Source organism: Penaeus monodon, chromosome 8 (assembly GCF_015228065.2).
Source record: "Penaeus monodon isolate SGIC_2016 chromosome 8, NSTDA_Pmon_1, whole genome shotgun sequence".
NCBI lineage: Eukaryota > Metazoa > Arthropoda > Malacostraca > Decapoda > Penaeidae > Penaeus > Penaeus monodon.
In genome coordinates, this window is record NC_051393.1 from 34,704,179 (window position 1) to 34,723,363 (window position 19,185).

The 19,185-nt window shown below is 37.6% G+C and overlaps 1 protein-coding gene across 1 annotated transcript; it reads right to left on the reverse strand.

Moving 5' to 3' along the window:
• Positions 1-9,387: 9,387 nt before the first annotated feature.
• On the reverse strand, positions 9,388-18,582 carry LOC119576316 (carnitine O-palmitoyltransferase 1, liver isoform-like). The gene is made up of 15 exons (XM_037923937.1): positions 18,434-18,582; positions 18,124-18,264; positions 17,771-17,927; positions 17,347-17,443; positions 17,040-17,179; positions 16,486-16,670; positions 16,089-16,228; positions 15,707-15,786; positions 14,883-15,002; positions 14,514-14,667; positions 14,252-14,385; positions 13,956-14,054; positions 11,861-12,017; positions 11,589-11,708; positions 9,388-11,219 (listed from the first exon to the last, which is right to left on the reverse strand). The coding sequence occupies exons 1-15, from the start codon at positions 18,519-18,521 to the stop codon at positions 11,019-11,021; spliced, it is 2,013 nt and encodes a 670-aa protein (XP_037779865.1). The 5' UTR covers positions 18,522-18,582; the 3' UTR covers positions 9,388-11,018.
• Between the last annotated feature and the right edge of the window lie 603 nt (positions 18,583-19,185).

The window sequence follows — 19,185 nt, forward strand, 5'->3', positions numbered from 1 at the left end:
TTAAGGGGTTGCCAGTTAAGGATTTTTTTTCTTGACGACACGGGACTGTTATTTCGGAGATCCCAGCCGAAGCGAATTATGGGTCGCAGTGGCGGTTCCGTCAAAGGCTGCGGTGCACGTCACGAAAGCATTTCATGACGTAATTTGTTGCTGTCACGGCTGTCCACAATATTTAAGCTCGGATAACGGTACCGAGTTTGTAAATCAGGTGTTAGCCACTCTCACGCAGCAGCTACATGTGACGCAGGTGAACGTTTTGCCGTTCCGTCCACAGGCTAATGGCATTACGGAACGTTTAAATAGATCCATTCTAACCATTTTGCGTCGACTGGTGGACGACAGCAAGGACGATTGGGACGTTCTTCTCCCCACCGTCCAGTCGGCCATCAAATTTTACTATCACTCTTCCCTGGGCGATAGTCCGCACTTTCTTCTCACGGGACAGGACAAGCGGCTGCCTACGAACTCCTGGAGATGAGGCCGCGTCCCCTCTATGCGGAACAATTATGCTGAGTATTTGGTTTTTTCGGCAGCAGCGAGCGTTTCAGCAAGCAAAGGCGTTCCTGACCAGGTCTCGTGACAGAATAATTGAGTACCAGCATAAGATCGCTCGTGCGAATTCTATCGGGATCGGTTCCTTGGTATTTAAGAAAAATCATGCTCATACTACTATTCGGCCTAAGCTTAGTCCGTTATTTGTGGGTCCCTACAGAGTTGTGGCAGTAAAGAACAACAAGGCAGAGTGCAAGTCTGTCGCTGATGGCTCTGTGCAGTGGTTCCATTTTGACGTCCTGAAGCTGGCTGATCAGTATTATGAGTGTCAGGAATCATGATTGTCCTCTCATTGGTCATCCGTGCTTTGATACATCATCCTTTTCTCATTTACTTGCACTAGTCCTCGAGAGTTAGCGAGTTCGTCAGGTATATGTGTTACTCCCGTAGAGTTTTGTTTATATCTCTATAATTAGCTGCGATTGCATGCATTACCTGCACCGCTCATTCTAGGACGGACCATTATCATCCTATTCCTTTTTTCTTGTAACTGGTTTGTGTGATATATTCTTTATGCTGGTCGTGTGAGTGGTGAGTGATATCTGGCTCTCCCTTCCAGGATGCTGTCGTCCATATTCTTTGTGGCACTCCTCATGGGAGGAGACTCGGATCGCCTGCCGCATAACGTGAAGGACGCACCTGAGGCTATGATTGAGGACCTTGGGAAGGTTTTCCCTATAACAAGCCATGTGGAGGCCCGGTTCTTGCTATTGCCACTCCGCAACGCGTCCAAGCTCATGCTATACCACAGGGACCAGTTAATTTCTCTTCGTGACAACCTTACCATAGATCCTTCTCTTGATGCATATGACATTCGCCTATTCAGTCGTATCTTATCATCGACGATTGCAGAGTTGAATTCTTTCATAGGGCCTCTCAATTCTACAGGTAGGGCCCGGCGAGGATTATTCAATTTTGTTGGCAATATTGCGCACGTACTTTTCGGAGTTGTGGATGACGACACTCTTACATCCGAATTCAGGAAGTATAAGGAAAGCTTATCGTCTGTAGTTCACAGTTTCGACTCATCTGCTCATGCTGTCAACACGCTTGAGCACAGTGTTCAGGAATTAGCTACTGATTTTAAGGCTGTGCGAGGTAAGGTCGGTCAGATTGTAGGCACAGTAAACAAGGTTTCTCATCTTATCTCATTAATTTAACAGTTTTTCATATCAGAGCACAGTCAACAAATTACACAGCGATTGAATAGTTTGGCAACAGCCCTTATTCGTGCGGCGCACGGAGAGGTGTCGCCTGACGTGATTTCACCTGTTGACATGGGTGCGGTACTTAAGAGGGTATCTTCATTTTCTGTCTAGACTCTTTTCCCTTTAAGACAACGCACTCGGTTTTACGCTAGCCTCAGGTCTTTCCTCACTGCCTCTGGGCTGTCTGTTATTATTCCAGTGCGTCCTGCTACTATTTTTAGGGCGTACTGCGTACACCCCTTACCACACAAAACAAACAGTTCATATTACATGGTTCACGTGCCTCACACATTTATTCTTAGAGAGTTAGGAGGTCATGCTCTATCTTTCCCTTCCTCTGACTTCTTAGACTCCTGATTGAAGCATACCAAGGACACTTTCGTTCGAGGAGGTGAGAGGGTCAACTCTCGCCTTTTATGCTCAGTCTTTCGCAGGCGACACTGATCTATTTCTATCAATCAACGGCCGCCACAATTGCTTGCAAGGAGCTTCAGCCAGATAGGTTATTGCAGGGAACCTTTGTCCTACCTCATCACTGTGGGTTGCGTTCTCTGTCATTAAAAGTTCCGGCAATCAAGTCCTTCGTCACGGATGTCGCTGCAGATCCTATAGCGATTAGGCCGGCGCTCCTAACCTTGCTGCATCTACGGCACGTTAGTAAGGTTCAGGACGCGAACGTCGGGTTGATGTCAGACTTTCACATAAACTTCATCTATCCTGTTTATGTTACCTTGTTAGGCATGTTGCTCCTCTTATTAGTGTTTGGCGCGTGCTATGCGAAAGCGTATCGGATGCACAGGGAGGAGGATCGCATCGGCAGTAAGGCCATCGAGTGTGCTTCCTCGTGTCCCCCATATCACGGACCTATCCTTGTACAACAGCAATGTCCATAGGCACTGAGTACTTGTATATGTAGTTTGCACTTCTTACTCTATCCTTTTATCGGAACGCTCGAGGTTCAAGTAGATCTTTGCGGATCGCCTTGATCATTCCGGTCTATCACAAAAAAAAAAAAAAAAAAAAAAAAAAAAAAAAAAAAAAAAAAAAATCGGCTTATTGTTTATCGGCTCGTAGTGCTGTAGTTTCCGGCCCCCCCCCCCCCCCCCCCCCACACACACACACACCTGTCATATCTTTCTCTCCACCTATCTTGACCCTTGTGTGCATGGTCTGGTTGCTATTAGCCTGGTCATCGATACCCACACCCCAGGCACACGGTCGAGGGCGAGGAACCCCGCCGATAGCTAGAGATTCAGGAATCACTAAGTCGGGGACCGTCTACAGAGTATGGCACTACGATGAGGACTTCGCGTATACGGCGCCGTGGACGGGACACAGGAAGAGGGACAGGAAGGAGGACGCCGCACAGGACGGGAGGTGGATGAGGACGCGCGCCGTGGAGGATGACGTCTACGTTGGGCCGTCAAGCATTTCTCTGGGCGTGCGAGTAGGACAGCCTTGAGGTGGAGCAATCTATCAGCGCCTCGAGGGCGAGGCGAGGGTAGGTGGCAGAGCGGTGTGACATCTATTAATAGTGAAATCTGCCTGAGCCGGGGAGACATCCATTACTCAGGAAAGCCGGCTAAGCAGCTGTTCGCCTCCTGGGTCATGACCTGACCTTCGGCGATAACGAGAAACGCTTGGAGAGGACAACAGCTGTGTCCCCACGCCCAAGGGGGAAGCGACCCAGAAATACCCGAAGGAAGTCAGTCCGAGTCCGTTCCTTGAACCGCTAACACCTTCCCTCCAACCCGTAGGAGCTAACGCCGCCTCCGCCACGTCTACCGCGTCAAGATCCTTTTTAATCTACGTGTCTGTTCCCTCAATAAAGCTGAGAAACAGATACTGAGTTTTCCTCTGGACCTGCTATATAATATAGTGGTATTCTAGTATAATTAAAATTAGAGACCATTATAATGGTGGTGACAGCGCTAAGGAGTACTGATAGAAAGCTGTGTGAAATGGTGGTGTACACTGGTGCTGAGAGGACATTTGTGAGAAAAAGACTCTTCAAGAAGGAATTATCGAAGCACCCTAATCCCTTACGTTGGCCCTTTTGTTCCTCCAAGTATACATGCTACTTCACAGTAAGAGCTGAGCCAGGTCGAAAGATATGTGTAGCCTGTAGGCTAACTCAGAAATTGGTGGGAAGTTATGGCTTGGTTGAACAGTTACAGTGTACACCCTCATGTTCGTCTGTAGGAGTGACTGTGAGAAGGAGTTTAGTGTTAGGAGTAGACAGTAAGGTAATGGTGCTAGTGGCCAATCCTACCGAAGAGGGGGTGACTCTGAAAGCTAGTACGCTGCTGGGTGAGTGTGAAGAAGTGGAGTTAGTGTCCCACCCTAGTGAGGCAAAAAAAGCTGTGGGAACACACAGTGAAAACTAAGGGAAATGAACAGGTCAAGGAACCAGACTTACCCCACTCCCAAACTCCCCATAAAGTCTCTGCATTAAGGAAGAGAGGACCCAAACTCTGCCCGTCACGGCAGAGTCACCCAGACAGGCTTGAGCCCGCAAACCCCTCACAAGGTTCAAGGATTATATGTTAGAGAAAGACCTGGAAGAGTTACGTAGGGCAGAGTCATGTTATATAGGTACTCATTGTCCCATGATTGATGGGGCTTAGCAGTGTTTGGTTGAGGGACTGAGAAATGTTCATGCTTGGGAAGTTGCACAGTTATTAGAGGAGACACAAACCATATTTGAGGATGGATGCAAACTGAGAGAGATAGAGAAGTATGCTATGAAAAATTTGTCATGGCTGACAGATGTGGGTTGTGATAATGAAGTGAGTTGTGATACTAAAGTGAGTTGTGAGTACCATATTGTGATGCCGTTATATATTGGTTATGATGACAATATTATTGTACGTATATTGTGATAATTATATGATTATATTACATATATACTGCCTTTTGTGGGATATGTTACGCCATGTGAAATATAAAAGGTTATGTTTATTTTATATTGCTGCGTAGCATATCGCCTATGTAAAAGAGTGAGATTAGCTGTACAATTTGTAAAGTACGATATTTTATTTTGTCTCTGTAGTCACATGTCTGGCAGTAGCACTCTCGGACAGAGCCTGGCTTGTGGGGCAGAATACAATGAAGAACTCCCTTTATTTTTTTTCTCAGAGCAGATCTTCAATGAACCTACTTTAGTTTTCATCAGTGCATTTTTCACCCTCAAGTATCGTAGAGAAACACCAAACATATGAACATGACAGTGAGTATACAAACAGCAGAGGCACGGCGAGAAACACTACAGGACGGGAAAGTAGGAGAAAAGTGGTTAAGGGAGGAAATCAGGATTGAGAGGAGGTAGATGGCTTTGTTGGCTAGTGGAAGGAGCAGCAAAAGTGGCTGACCAAGAGCAGGGGGAAAGTGCAAGGCCCTAACAAGTCAATCACAATCAAAGGACTAAATGGCTAAAGGAAGTGTTTGAGCAGGTGGAGGAGCCTAACTCTCATGAGATTGTGTAGCTCCTGTGGAAGGAATGGAGACCGTTCCATCTCAGGAGGGGGCAGTGCTACACGCATGAACCATTCACATAGGTAAACCGAATTTGACAAGAACACATTGGTATAGTGCACGAACCATTCGCATTACGTAATCCGAATTGACAAGAACACTGTGGGAGGACAAAGAGAAAACGAGGAGAGGAGCAACGGGAAATGAGGGGCTGAACACGTGGCAGTTAAGGCCTGAGCTTTTGAGCTCATATTTTGGCACAGTTAGTTGAAATGCAGGCGCCACAGCAGTGACCTGCTAAACGCAGAGCAGAAGCTACTGGACGAGAGTAAGCAGAGCAGACAGAAAGAATGTGGTTACAGTGTTGTGTCAGGGACGCAGAGCTGAGGATGTGTTGATACAGGGTGATAGTGTGACTACATTAAAGCCTACAGAAAGATCAAGTGCTAGTGACCATTGCGAGACAGTAGTGTCTCACGGGAGAAGTAGCGGGTGTGTTTGATGATCGTACCTACGAATTCATACATAGTTGTGTGCCTTACTATAAAGAGGAAATAACCATAATAGTTCAGTTCACATATGTTTGGGACCTGAAATGAAAGTGTCAGTATGTATTTTATAGAGGTTCTTGTAATTAAAGTATAGAAAAGGAACAGTATATTTATCTACATATATATATATATATATATATATATATATATATATATATATATCTTATATATCTATATATATATATATATATATATATATATATATATATATATATATATATATATATATATATACATATATTATATATACATATATTATATATACATATATAAACACACACACACACACACACACACACACACACACACACACACACACACACACACACACACACACACACACACACACACACACACACACACACACACACATATATAATTATATATATATAATATATATAATATTTATATATATAATATATATAATATTTATATATATATAATATATATATATTACACACACACACACACACACACACACACACACACACACACACACACACACACACACACACACACACACACACACACACACACACACACACACACATATATCTCAAAACTGTCACGACGGCAATCTGAGTTCGAGGATTTGAGTCACCGGCCGGCGCGTTGTTCCCTTGGGCAAGGAACTTCACCTCGACTGCCTACCTAGCCGCTGGGTGGGCAAGTCAGCCCAAGTCAGTGCTGGTCCTAAGCCCGGATAAATAGAGAAAATGATTACCTAAAAAAGGTAACACTGGCACTCTCCGTGGAAAGGAACTGGGAACCCTACCACATAGTCACTCCAAGTGCATCACAACATGAAAACTACAATTAAGTATCATGCTGCGACCACGGCGGCTCAAAAATGAACCTATCGTTAAAAAATATATATATATACATATAATGTGTGTGTGTGTGTGTGTGTGTGTGTGTGTGTATGTGTGTGTGTGTGTGTGTGTGTGTGTGTGTGTGTGTGTGTGTGTGTGTGTGTGTGTGTGTGTGTGTGTGTGTGTGTGTGTGTGTGTGTGTGTGTGTGTGTGTGTGTGTGTGTGTGTGTGTGTGTGTGTGTGGGGGTGCGTGCGTGCGTGCATATTGATAAGAAGGTCTGACAAAAATCTCCCTTGAAATGCACCTGACAATGAGCCAAATATGAATAACAGAGCAAATGAGGGGCTAACGTAGAATTGGCTGATAACAACTCAGATCTGCTTAGATTTTCTAGTGAAAATTGTTTTAAGCCAGGAAATTCAAACAATCTAGAAGTGGACAACAAACCTATTGATGCCTAGGAAGTGTGGTATGGCATGTAATAAAAACAGATTTTTGTGCTTTAGTAGGGACCAGACTGTCAGAAAATGATGGGGTTCAAATTTTCAGACTCCCCACTTGATATCTGGGGGGTCATGTCCATTTCAGACCACCCAGAATTGTCAGTAATTTGGTAATTTATCGACCGATTTTCATAATCTTAGAGTGATTTTGTCGGTTTTCCAGTGTGCTTTGTTGATTTATTACACTTATACAGCCACCAGCAGTGTCATTTTTTACTTTTGGTTTAGCAGGTGGGATGCTCTCCACATTAGGACCAACTGGACTAACCCCTGCCCATGTTGAAGTGATCAGTACATTCCTCACCAGATCCTTGCTCTCTTTTCAGCCAATAAAACTTAAATTTTACAAGTATCCAGTGGCATCCAAATAACCTTTTTATTGCAGTTACAGACCATTCTGAAGGCATCTCTTAATTCGTTTTCGCAAAACTAAGGCTTAATGTATAGTAATCATTCTCTTAGTATCCACATTAATTCCTTCCTTTTTCATTTACTTTCAGGCACCAGAACCAATACCCTTGGACGTGTCATGGTTAACTTATATGGACTAAAAACAATCTGGTCAGTATGTCAGAAGACATTAAAGTTTGTGTGATTTGCAAAGGGGGGGGCACCCCCTGTAAGAGACTAGTGAGACACGATCCAGCTATGATTATGGACCTTTTAAGGTGTTGCCGGGAGAGTGTCTCTGGGTCAAAGTGAATTTCAGAAATATGAAGAAACAAACTGAAGGCTTTTTCCAACTGGATGAAGAAAATGAGAGTGCGTGTTGGAGACAAGGCCATAAAGTTGTGTGAAGAGTGTGAATTGCTGGGAAGATTTCGTATCGTCCAAAGCAGCTGACCAAGTTTAGTACCAAAACTGTGCATTTGGTCTCCGGATAGATATAATCCTGCTGCTTGTTGACCTAATATCTCATGGACGCATTTCCGCTCCCACTTGTCTGAAATTTTCAACAGACAAGGGAGAGTTGAAGTCATTGGGTATCATAAATGCCAAGGCTTTCTTGGACTGCACAACTTCTGTGGTGCTGACTGGGGAGACAAATTTGTTGGAATCACCAAAAAGACGTGGATCGATGCCTAACTGAAGCTTGATGCTGATGATCAAGCCATAAGCTGTTTCAAGGAACTTGGAAAAAACTGCATTCCTGCAGAGCTTGTCATTGGTGAGCTTCCTGCACAGGAGAAGGCATTGGCACAATTTGTGTGCCGTGTTTTGAATCCAAAGGGGCCAACAACCTTGCCATCATTAAGATGGGTACTATTTTGTTCAAAGAACTTGGAGGGCGAGATGCTACCTCCAACTCGCGCCACATTGTTACCTCATATTCTCCAGTCGATTTTGAAAGTTGACTAAATCAACTCAGGACACTTCAAAACCTATAAAACAACTCTTACAATTATTTAAATTGGTTTACAAATGGCGGAAATAGGTACATAGTTTGTTCTGGGGGCCCAAAACGGAAATGACCCTGTCAAAAAAGAGGGACGGGCAGGAAAATTTGAACCCCTTAATTTCCTGACAGTCTGATCCTTACTAAAGCCAAGAAGCAAAAAAATCAATTTTAGCAAAGATATACATACCATACCACTAAGCCTGAAGAAAGAGTAAGAGAGTAGGTGAATCAATTAATGAAAAAAAAGAAAGGACAGAAAGGGGTTGAGAGAGAAAGAATGTAGGAATGATTGAGAAAATTGGAAAGAGAATTAATGAATAAGAGGGATAGAAAAAAAGAGACTGAGAATATATGAATGAATAAATGATAGTGAGAATAAATGCTTGAATGATAAAGAAAAAAAGGCAAATATAAGTTGTCAGGGTTTCTTGCATTGCAGGAAAGTCAAATTTGTTGCACTACAGCAACAATTAGGGGTGGATGATGTCAAACAAAAATTATCATATTAAATTCAGTTGATAAAGTCTAGCATATGATACTAAAGAGTACTTTTAACAAAAATGAATTGTTTCACAGCTCTTGACTATTACCATTAAAGGAAAATTTATGTCTCAGTATAGGACACATAAGAAATCATAACACAGTCAGTATAGAGGAAATTTGTAATAAAACTAATATGTAAAAATTATACATTATATTTACTTATTCTGGATGATCTTGGATTATTCAGTTATTCAAATTAATGAAAATTAACTCTAGCTGTATTGTTGTAAAGTCATTATCTTCCTACATTTCTTAAAATAGAAGAAATTCAAATTAACCAAGAAAAGAAAAGAAAAGAAAAGAAAAGAAAAAAAGAAGAAGAAGAAGAAAAAAAAAATCCTTGAATAATTTACACAATTTTATTTAACATGTAAACAAACAAGTAATTTGTAAGAATCTCGAGGCCCTTTTTTGCAAACCAGTAGTAAGTATAACTAGTGGGGGAAAAAAAAAAAAAAAAAAAAAAAACTGGAGATTTGCAAAATTTCATAAAATCATTCAATGTCAGCATGATTTACATACATTCTTCAGTTTTACAACATTTAATCATAAACTTTAAAGAAAGCATTTTACTGACATCCACAGATACATAAAAGTATATATAAACCAAACATTGAATATAAAATTGACCATATAATACTCAATGTAATCTGATATGAAATGTACATAAATAGTGAACTTCAAATGCACTTCACCTTGGTTTCAACCATGTTTAAAGGCCAGCTCTATCTGAAGAGAATATTGATAATACCAATGTCATTGTGGTTTAACTATCTCTATCATTACTAAAAGTATAGGAAAAGGACAACATAAAATTTTGCATGAACTCATTTACATAACATCTACTCTTTCTTAAAAAATTATATTGAAGGTCTTTAAAATTCCATATTGTACAATCAAATAATGGACCAAGCTAGCTATTTTAGTAGAAAGGAATTCTACCAGATCAACTTACCATGTATAAAGAGAAAAAATATCACTATCTGAACATCTGGACTCTGACACGATAATTGTATATTATAAAACCGCAGGTTAACAAAATCTTGAAAAACTTCATAGAGAAAGACTGCATTCTAATATTACATTTTAATATATATATATATATATATATATATATATATATATATATATATATATATATATATATATATATATATATATATATATATATATATATATATATATATATAAAATTTAAATGCGTACGTATATATATAATTGTCTTCACACAATGGAAGAGCCATCACTTAAAATGTAATACACAATTATATACTTCATGATTGGTCAGTAAAATATATTTCCACCATAGCTAAGGGAACTGACTAGGGAGCAATAATTAATTTTCAGAGGTTTATGTGTCTTATCAATTAATCTCAAGTTGCCTATCTAATGAGAGAGCTTCACAGTTAGATTAAAAAATGAAAACTGTATATTTGTAATATAATTTTCAAAGGTATAAAATTACTGAAAGACTACCCTTAACCTACCAGCCCTTGGTACATGTTCTGTCCACTGTAGTTTTGTTTTGTCAACTTTGTTTACCCATACATGGCTCCACACGTGTTTATTCACCAAGGAGTCAGTTACTAGCCTTACATGACCTTCGCTGTTTACCCCCATTCCTTCAGTTTCTGGAAAAAGTATCCATTTCTAATAGCCTTTATCTTTATAGACAATTATGATTATTATTATTATTATTGTAACATTATTAACAATACTAGTAGTAATAAAAATAAAGTAATATCTTTCTAAAAACTCAAGGAAGAGGGTAGAGAACTGGGATTAAGTAGGCCCAGTACCTGGCTCCTTGCTGAGTAAACACTTTTAAAGTCATCTTTGTGTATACATACTAATGAAATGGACAAAAAAAACATACTGTACATGGTATATATATATCCAGGGGTCAATGGGTTAAGCATTTTTGCAGGCTTGTAATAATATTTTATTTCTTACATTATGCAAGTCACCCCTGTGATTACTCAAGCTTTGTGTTGTCAAACAGGAGCCGCATATCATCCATACTCTTAAACAAGATGTCTGAAAATTTCCTTGAGTCTGTGGTTGGGCAAGACCTCTTGGATGACACATGGAAAAAGATATTATACTCTGTAGGTAACATGTATGAAACACCATATCCTTCATCTGATACTGGTCCAAATCCTCCACCAGGAGAGCACTGAAAAAATAATAATAAAATAAAAAAATAAATAAATAAAAACAAAAAAATAAAGCAGTAAAAAAAAAGAAGCATAATGTTTAACTGAGCATGAAGTTAATATCTATCTAATACCTCAGTAGAGCCAATCAGCTTTAGTATTTCAAGTAAAATCTACCTTTTTCCTATTCATGTTAGCTAAGAGAAACCAAAGGATAACATCGTCTGTCTTCTTTTACACATTTTCTACATATGGAGTGACTATGCATACTTATCAATCTAATCCTATCTTCTCCAAAAGAACATGTAGTAGAGATTTTATGATATTCAACTACCAAAAAGATCCTAGCAGAATCATTAAGATTAAGCTAGGAATCTCAGTTTTCTTACCATTTTCCTAAAAGGCTCCAAGTTTATGTCAGGAGTATTTGCCTGAATCTGTTGCTGAGGCTGCTGGGATGTTGATAATGTCCAAGGTCTTCGGATAGTAGACTCAAGGAACTGACTTTCCTGTGATGCACATTACAAATGTAAATAATTTTGAGGTAAATATTAATGATTAGTATCATAAATCTTACAAATACTATATATTTCACTTCAATTTTTATTAAGTTTGAGATCGCAGTATGGACTGTCTAAGAAGCAAAGACAAAGCAACTTACATAGCCGAGACCTTTTGACACAACATAAAGAGCAAACAAGTGGCGATCAATCCCTTTGCCATTCATTGCATCACGGTACAGCTTCTGGTGTCGTTCTCCAGCCACCCTCAGCAAATGCAACAGATTCTCCTTTGGCAATTTCCCACTAACCATTGCTCTAAGGAAAAGATGCAATTGGTTAATCTTCACAAGAAATTTGTACTGCAATCTATTATACATAAATGAGGAATGTTCCAGTACAACCATATTTGGACAAGAAAGAGGGACAAGTTCTATACAAAATACTGACTAATAAGGAACTGATAGTAAAATGTGTAATGAGACCTCTATTGGTACAATTTTACAATTTGAATACTATTAAGCAGACTTGTGCAAACATAAGTTTAATCCTATTACAAAGCAAGAAAATTATGAAGATCCTTTTTACTTTTGTAAATTTCTCTAAGATTTTGCTATTAATAATTTGATGCCAAGAAGTTCTGTAAGGACTAAGGTCAGTTTAGAAAAATAACTAATTGGCAATAAATATTTCATTTTCTAAAATCTTCCGTGATGAGTGTGTTGCTGTGATTGTGATTACTTATTTGTACAGATGTTGCAAAACTGCTTTAATCTAAACATTAAATAGAGTAAACAGATTTTTCTAAAAATACCATTTTTTACTAATTCTATCTCGAGCTGAACTCATATGAAAAGGGCATTGGTCATATTCTTCTCCTGGGTCAAAAATGCAAAAAAAACAAATATATATATATATATATATATATATATATATATATATATATATATATATATATATATATATATATATATATATATATATATATCTGTATGTGCTAAGTACTTAAAGGATACTATTCTTAAAACTGACCCACTATCTCTACTGTGATCATTTCAATGAATATTCAGGTGAGGTAATACCTGACTTTATTCTTTATAAAGCAGTCTTGATTAAGGTGCCTATAGCATATCCTTCTTATCTTTATCCTACTGGTGGCATTAACTGGTATATTAAAGACACTTCCAAAACTTCATGGATATCTTCATGGAACTTACAGTCTAAAAACGGACAATTTTTGTGCATACATAATGAAAGAATTTTGTGTTGTTGTTGTGTTACCTAATATCCTATAATAACACTCCTATTTGATGCTACCACATTTCCAGCTGATGAATTGTCATTTTCAATGTATGGCTTTATTTCAGTATGGTACGAGTCAGTGGAAAAAAGTGTTAAATAGGGCATGGTAGGGGAAACCTTTTAAAGTACTGAACATATAAAGCAAATATCTTTAGAGGACCTACTCCCTCTCTCCATTTTTTCAACATATATAAGAAATAATTTTGCAAAGATACATTTCTAAAATTTTCTACAAAGCCATAATCACTCTGAATTTCACAGCTTCCAAAATAATTACTTTACATGTATCTTAACACTATGCTGTTTTCCTTCCCTAAGTTTTCAATATGCTTATAAATTGTAGTTTTGATAATTTAATACACTAATGTTTTGCTTTGCTAAAAACATGCAATGAGTGCTTATCTATTTAAGCTAAAATGAATTATGTCACTTTAACTTATATCTTCTGATCAATGTCCTCAACATCATGACTAATTTAAGAACATGCTAGTGCTCATTCAATAATATCTAGATTTTATTGAATGCTAACCATATTTATCAGTTACAATTTCACGTTGCACATATAATTTACAAGAGCACTGAAAGCAGAAACTTACAACTCTGCTGGCATAAGAGAAGGCTGCCTCTTCACACCAAAATTGTCTATAAAGAAGCACAAGTCCTGAAAGAGTGATCTCTTCATCTAACACTTCTTGAGTTTTCTACTGATTTTGGTTGCTGATCTGATTTGTAAATTTTGTGAAGTGATGTGTTTAGTTGTGTGTATTTGTAGTTGTTCTTTGATGAGAAACAGAAATGTACATACACACCTAACTATTTCTAAATCATGATATTACAGTCCAAAAATAATCTACAAATATCATATCAGTGTTATCTGCACTCTCTTTCAGAATATAACTATTCTGTATTCAAAACAGATATTTCCACATACATATTCAACCCATTCTCTCTTACCTCACAAATGCAGCAGCATCTTCTGAGCACGATCGCACAGTTTCTGTTCTTCCATTCTGGTACAGTCTTGTTGCTGAGGCCTCATACGTCTGGCAGAATCTGAAATTACCAATAACATCAATTTAAGTTTTAAGTTCATAAGACTACCATTACATGTACACACATTTTGTGATGTAGTTCCATACACATCCATGCTGTTAAAAAAAATTCCATAATAGTTTGCATTACAGCAAAATGACAAATAGGCTTCTGAAATATTTCCTTAACATAGATATGTTTACAAGAAACTGCCTTACCTGCCCGTATGACGGTAATATGCAAGCTGGAGAGCAATCTGAATAAAAGCATCAGGGCTAACTCGAGCCTTTTTGATAATACCCTTGCCAAATTTGTTATGATTACGGATCTCTAGGTCTAGATCTTCATTATTCTGAAAATAATGTTGATGGTTAATTTTGTTATATAAAATAATCATCACTCATCTTTCCACTTCATATCAGTCATACAAGTTTATAATACACATACATACTTATACAATCAAAACCAAACAAAACTTACCTTCTGGTTCATTACTACTGCTTTATTGATTTCCTTCTCAAGGGCATCTGTAATGTCCCAAATGATCCGTCTTGGTGGGGAATAGTGGCTCTGCTTGAAAGACTTGGGTGGAGGCATCACTTGTCCATTGTCAAGATACCTTTTTTCAATCACTCTGTTGAATAACAAATTTGTTGTCAGGGCTGGCCATCAGAAGATATTATTCACTGCTAAATCTCCAACAGAGATTTAAGGTTTATTACATAACTTTGTAATCTTACAACTATTCCACTAACAAAACACAAACATATTATTCCCTCATAGGTACATAATAAAAGAAGTGAAGAATTCACTGGACACATAATGTAGAAGAAACATAAAGAAACTTACTCCATTGTCATTGCATATTCCCAGACATGGCCCATTGCAGGTGCATCAGCCATTGTATGCTCTACGTTCAAACCACACTGGCCATCAGAGAAGAAACACAAGTTGACACTCTTGTCAAACCTTCAGAGTTAAAGATAAAAAAAGATAGTTAACAATAGATGGATACATACACGTACACAGTATCTATATCTATATCTATATATATATATATATATATATATATATATATATATATATATATATATATATATATGATACATATACATATACATATACATATACATATACATACACATACATACATACACACATACATACATACATACATACATACATACATACATAAATACATACATACATACATACACACACACATGCACACACACACACACACACACACACACACACACACACACACACACACACACACACACACACACACACACACACACACACACACACACACACACACACACAATATATATATATGTGTGTGTGTGTGTGTGTGTGTGTGTGTTATATATATATATATATATATATATATATATATATATATATATATATATATATATATATATATATATATATATATATATATATATATATATATTATATATATATATATATATATATATATATATATATATATATATATATATATGTAGAGCGCTGGTGTTATATACTCATAAATTTAAAATATTCTTTACACAAATATAGTATACCCAAAAAATGAACAAAAATGAACAAAAATGAAGAACCTGTAAAGAAAAAAGAAAATAAAAGAAAAAAGTGAAATATATAAAATTTTAAAAAATCAAACTTACCATAGCGTACGCCCATCAGCATGCAGGAGTGTTTTCCCTTTGTCTACAATGCTCTCTGGTGGCTTGTCAAAAAGAACAACCTGAAAAGAACATAATATATGTCACCTTGACCCATCCTGGAGAACCGTATTACAACTAAACCAATTACTGATTTATATCATAGAGTTGATTTTCTATATGTATTTCTGGTTAGAGAGCTTGTAGTCTTTAAATACCAAGAGGATGGCAATTTTGATGTAATATATTTCAATGTCTGAATACGAAAATCAAAATTTAGACAACAGTCCTGGCAATGTTTTTCTCTGAATGTCGACTGTTGTATACTATTGTTAAAAGCTGAAGCAAAAAATACATTAAAAACACAATAAAATATAAACCTCACCATGCAAACTGCCTTGAAGATGAGATCCATATTGTCTTTATTAATGCCCGATGTAAAGTTCTGCTTCTGAATTCTAGCCCATTCCCTTCGTTCAATAGCTGTGAGGGCAGCAACACTGCGTTCGCTCTCACTTACACTCTCTGTTCAAAAGACAAATGCTACATTAGTCACATTCATTTCTATCTCAGCTTTTTTATTTGATAAGTTTCCTTCTTACTTCTATCAAAAAATTCTTTTTACCTTCTGCATTCTCAGTAGAAACATTTTTCTTTCTTACAATCACTGTCTGCTGGAAAAAATCCATACATAACTGGAAATTACTACTGTGTTTCTGAAGTTAATGTAATACTCCAGGTAAAGTTATCTTTCATAATTAAGAAAATGTCAAACTGCTCACCCTTATGTTTGTCTGCATCATCAATAATATCTTGGAAGAGTCTTTCCAACTCAGCTGGAGACAGTATCTGGTTCTTGTCATCATATATATTAAGTTGATAGAAAAGTCCCTGTCTCCACACCACAACATGTCGAGATTCAGTGGAGTCAAAATGAAGTAACTCATCTATTTCTTCACCAGGAACTCTGCAGTGTAGACATAAATGTTTAAATTGTTATTATAGATATTGTTCTTTAGAATTATTAATTGTGTCTAACTTTTAAACAACCAAGTTACACATTAAGCTCTTTCTTAGTTTAATTACCTGCATGTTCTGTAATTTTTTCTCGAAGAGCTGGTACTGAATATTTGGTAAAATATAAACATCCTGTCATTTTAATCCTTGAGCATATGGCGAGTTCTTTTTCTTTTGGTAAATATTCTAAATTAGCTACATATTCATGAAGATTTGTATGGGGGTCAACAGCACTACTTAAAGGTATTAGATTTACATATGCAAAAAGGGCATTTTCTAATTTATCAACTTAAAACTACTTTATCTTGTGACTACTAACCGAACAGTAGAAAAGAGTCTTTCATACTGTGCCATGCACACAGGAATGGTATTCCGTAACAAAAGGGGAGTAAGCTCTTCTCTGTCTATTTGGCGCTTGAAGTACAAAATGGAATGGACAACATTAGCTGCTCTTGAGACCTGAAAGCAATTGTTTAAGACTGTTAATATGAAAACATTCCAATTAAATACTGCAATGAAAATACCAAATATACATCTAAAATCTGACATAATGTAATTCTACCACTGGGACAGGAACATAGTAATATATACAGTTGCCAAAAGGAGGAGATATTTTACTAATATACCTGTCTATTTGTTGGAGTCCATATGTAGTGGTCTAAGGCATAGTAGTTTGAATTGATTGCTAGCGGTAGTCGTGACATCAAGTAGACATATTTTTCCCTGAAAAGAAGAAGAAAAAAGTAAAGGTAATAAAAATAATTTATTTGGCTACAATATTCTGCATAATAATAAGACTTTAAAAATTCAAGTTTATAAAATTCACTCTTAAATGAATAATGCATTACATTAACAGAAAAATTGAATTCCACACATTCTTTAACACTTCCACAGTAATAACAATCTTTATCATTTCAACCTCCACAATACCCACAATCTTCAATACTTCAATCTTCACAGTTTAAACACTTAAATCTTCACAATACTCACTTTTACCTTACTAATACTGTCAGTTATTTTAAAATCAGTGGATAAAAATGAAAAACTCACCACCAGTCTGACACGTAATTGGGTGCCCACCACGACTTCAGGTGGAGCAGCCGCTGCAGTCTGGGCCCGATGGTGCCCTCGAAGTCGGCCGCCTCCTTTGAGTACTGCTTGAATTCCTCCTCGGAGCACAGGGGCTTCAGGCTATCAAGGAGTTTACCTGCACACGAGGAAATGTAAGTTAATTTTATCCTAATTCCATAGTGTCTTTCATTCTAGTGAGGAAATTGATTAACAACTACATATTTGATAGGAAAAGTAGAAACATGTTTTTTTTTTTTTTTTTTTTTGTCATTCTATCAATACAGTAGCAATGATTACATATAAAGTTTTATTTTAGTACTGTCTCTACTTACTAAGCGTTTCATCCAGAGGAGGGACGGGCATCCTGGGCAAGGAGCGCTGGCAGGAGTACAGAGACGGCTGGTAGCCAGATACGAATTTGACTGTAAGTCCCCATAGTTTTGTTTTTATAGAAACTTCTCGAACATTTTCATCTGGAGCAAGGGGAATGTTTAAATAAACCTAAAACAACGACAGGCAGACACATGTATGTCACATACATGTTACACACAAGTAACTCGTCAAATGAAACCTTAAAACAGATGGCCACATGTTACAATATTATAACTAAAGATACAAAAAAAAAGACCGTCCTCCACTTACACATCCACCCTCTGTATGCTAGAAGGATCCGCAGCAAATACTGGCGGACCTTCATGAGAGTGATAAAGAACACAAAGGAAATCCCCATCGATCCCAGGAGATTCCTTAGCCATCGCGGTGTACCTGGAAGGAAAACAGAAACACGTATAAAATGGCGAGTTATTTGAGAACTGAGGGAAAAACAGCAAAGTAATGTGAGATTCTGAGTTGAGTAATATGGCTGGACTCTGTACCCGACTTCCTGGTGGTGGTTGACGTAACAGGCAATATGTAAAAAGCAACGGTAAAATGCACAGCGAATCTCGCTCTGACCTTGGTTTCTACACGGCTATTTCTATTACGACAGAAGTTGCTATGTTCACATTACGTCTTTATTATTATACTTTCCCTACTCTTCAAAAATGAATGAATTAAACAATTTATGCCAGCCTTATATGATATTATACGCAGAAATGACATACAATAGATACACAGTTCCTCAAATGCTGGTAAAGTGGCCTTCATGACTAGAGTAATAAAGCTCCAAGATATGTTTCCCCAAGCTTTAATCTCAATCCCCCCCCCCTCTCTATATCCATCCCCTCCTTCTCTCTCTTATCTATCCCCTCACTCTCTCTCTATATATACCCCATCTCTTTCTCTCTCTCTCCCCCCCTTTCTCTCTCTCTCTCTCTCTCTCTCTCTCTCTCTCTCTCTCTCTCTCTCTCTCTCTCTCTCTCTCTCTCTCTCTCTCTCTCTCTATTCCCCTCCCT

Coding starts and splice junctions, on each gene's coding strand:
- LOC119576316 (XM_037923937.1), bottom strand. CDS start 18,521: ATGGGGATTTCCTTTGTGTTCTTTATCACTCTCATGAAGGTCCGCCAG. Junction 18,265..18,433: donor AGCATACAGAGGGTGGATGT/GTAAGTGGAGGA, acceptor CCCTTGCTCCAG/ATGAAAATGTTCGAGAAGTT. Junction 14,386..14,513: donor CAGTAGTAATGAACCAGAAG/GTAAGTTTTGTT, acceptor CATTATTTTCAG/AATAATGAAGATCTAGACCT.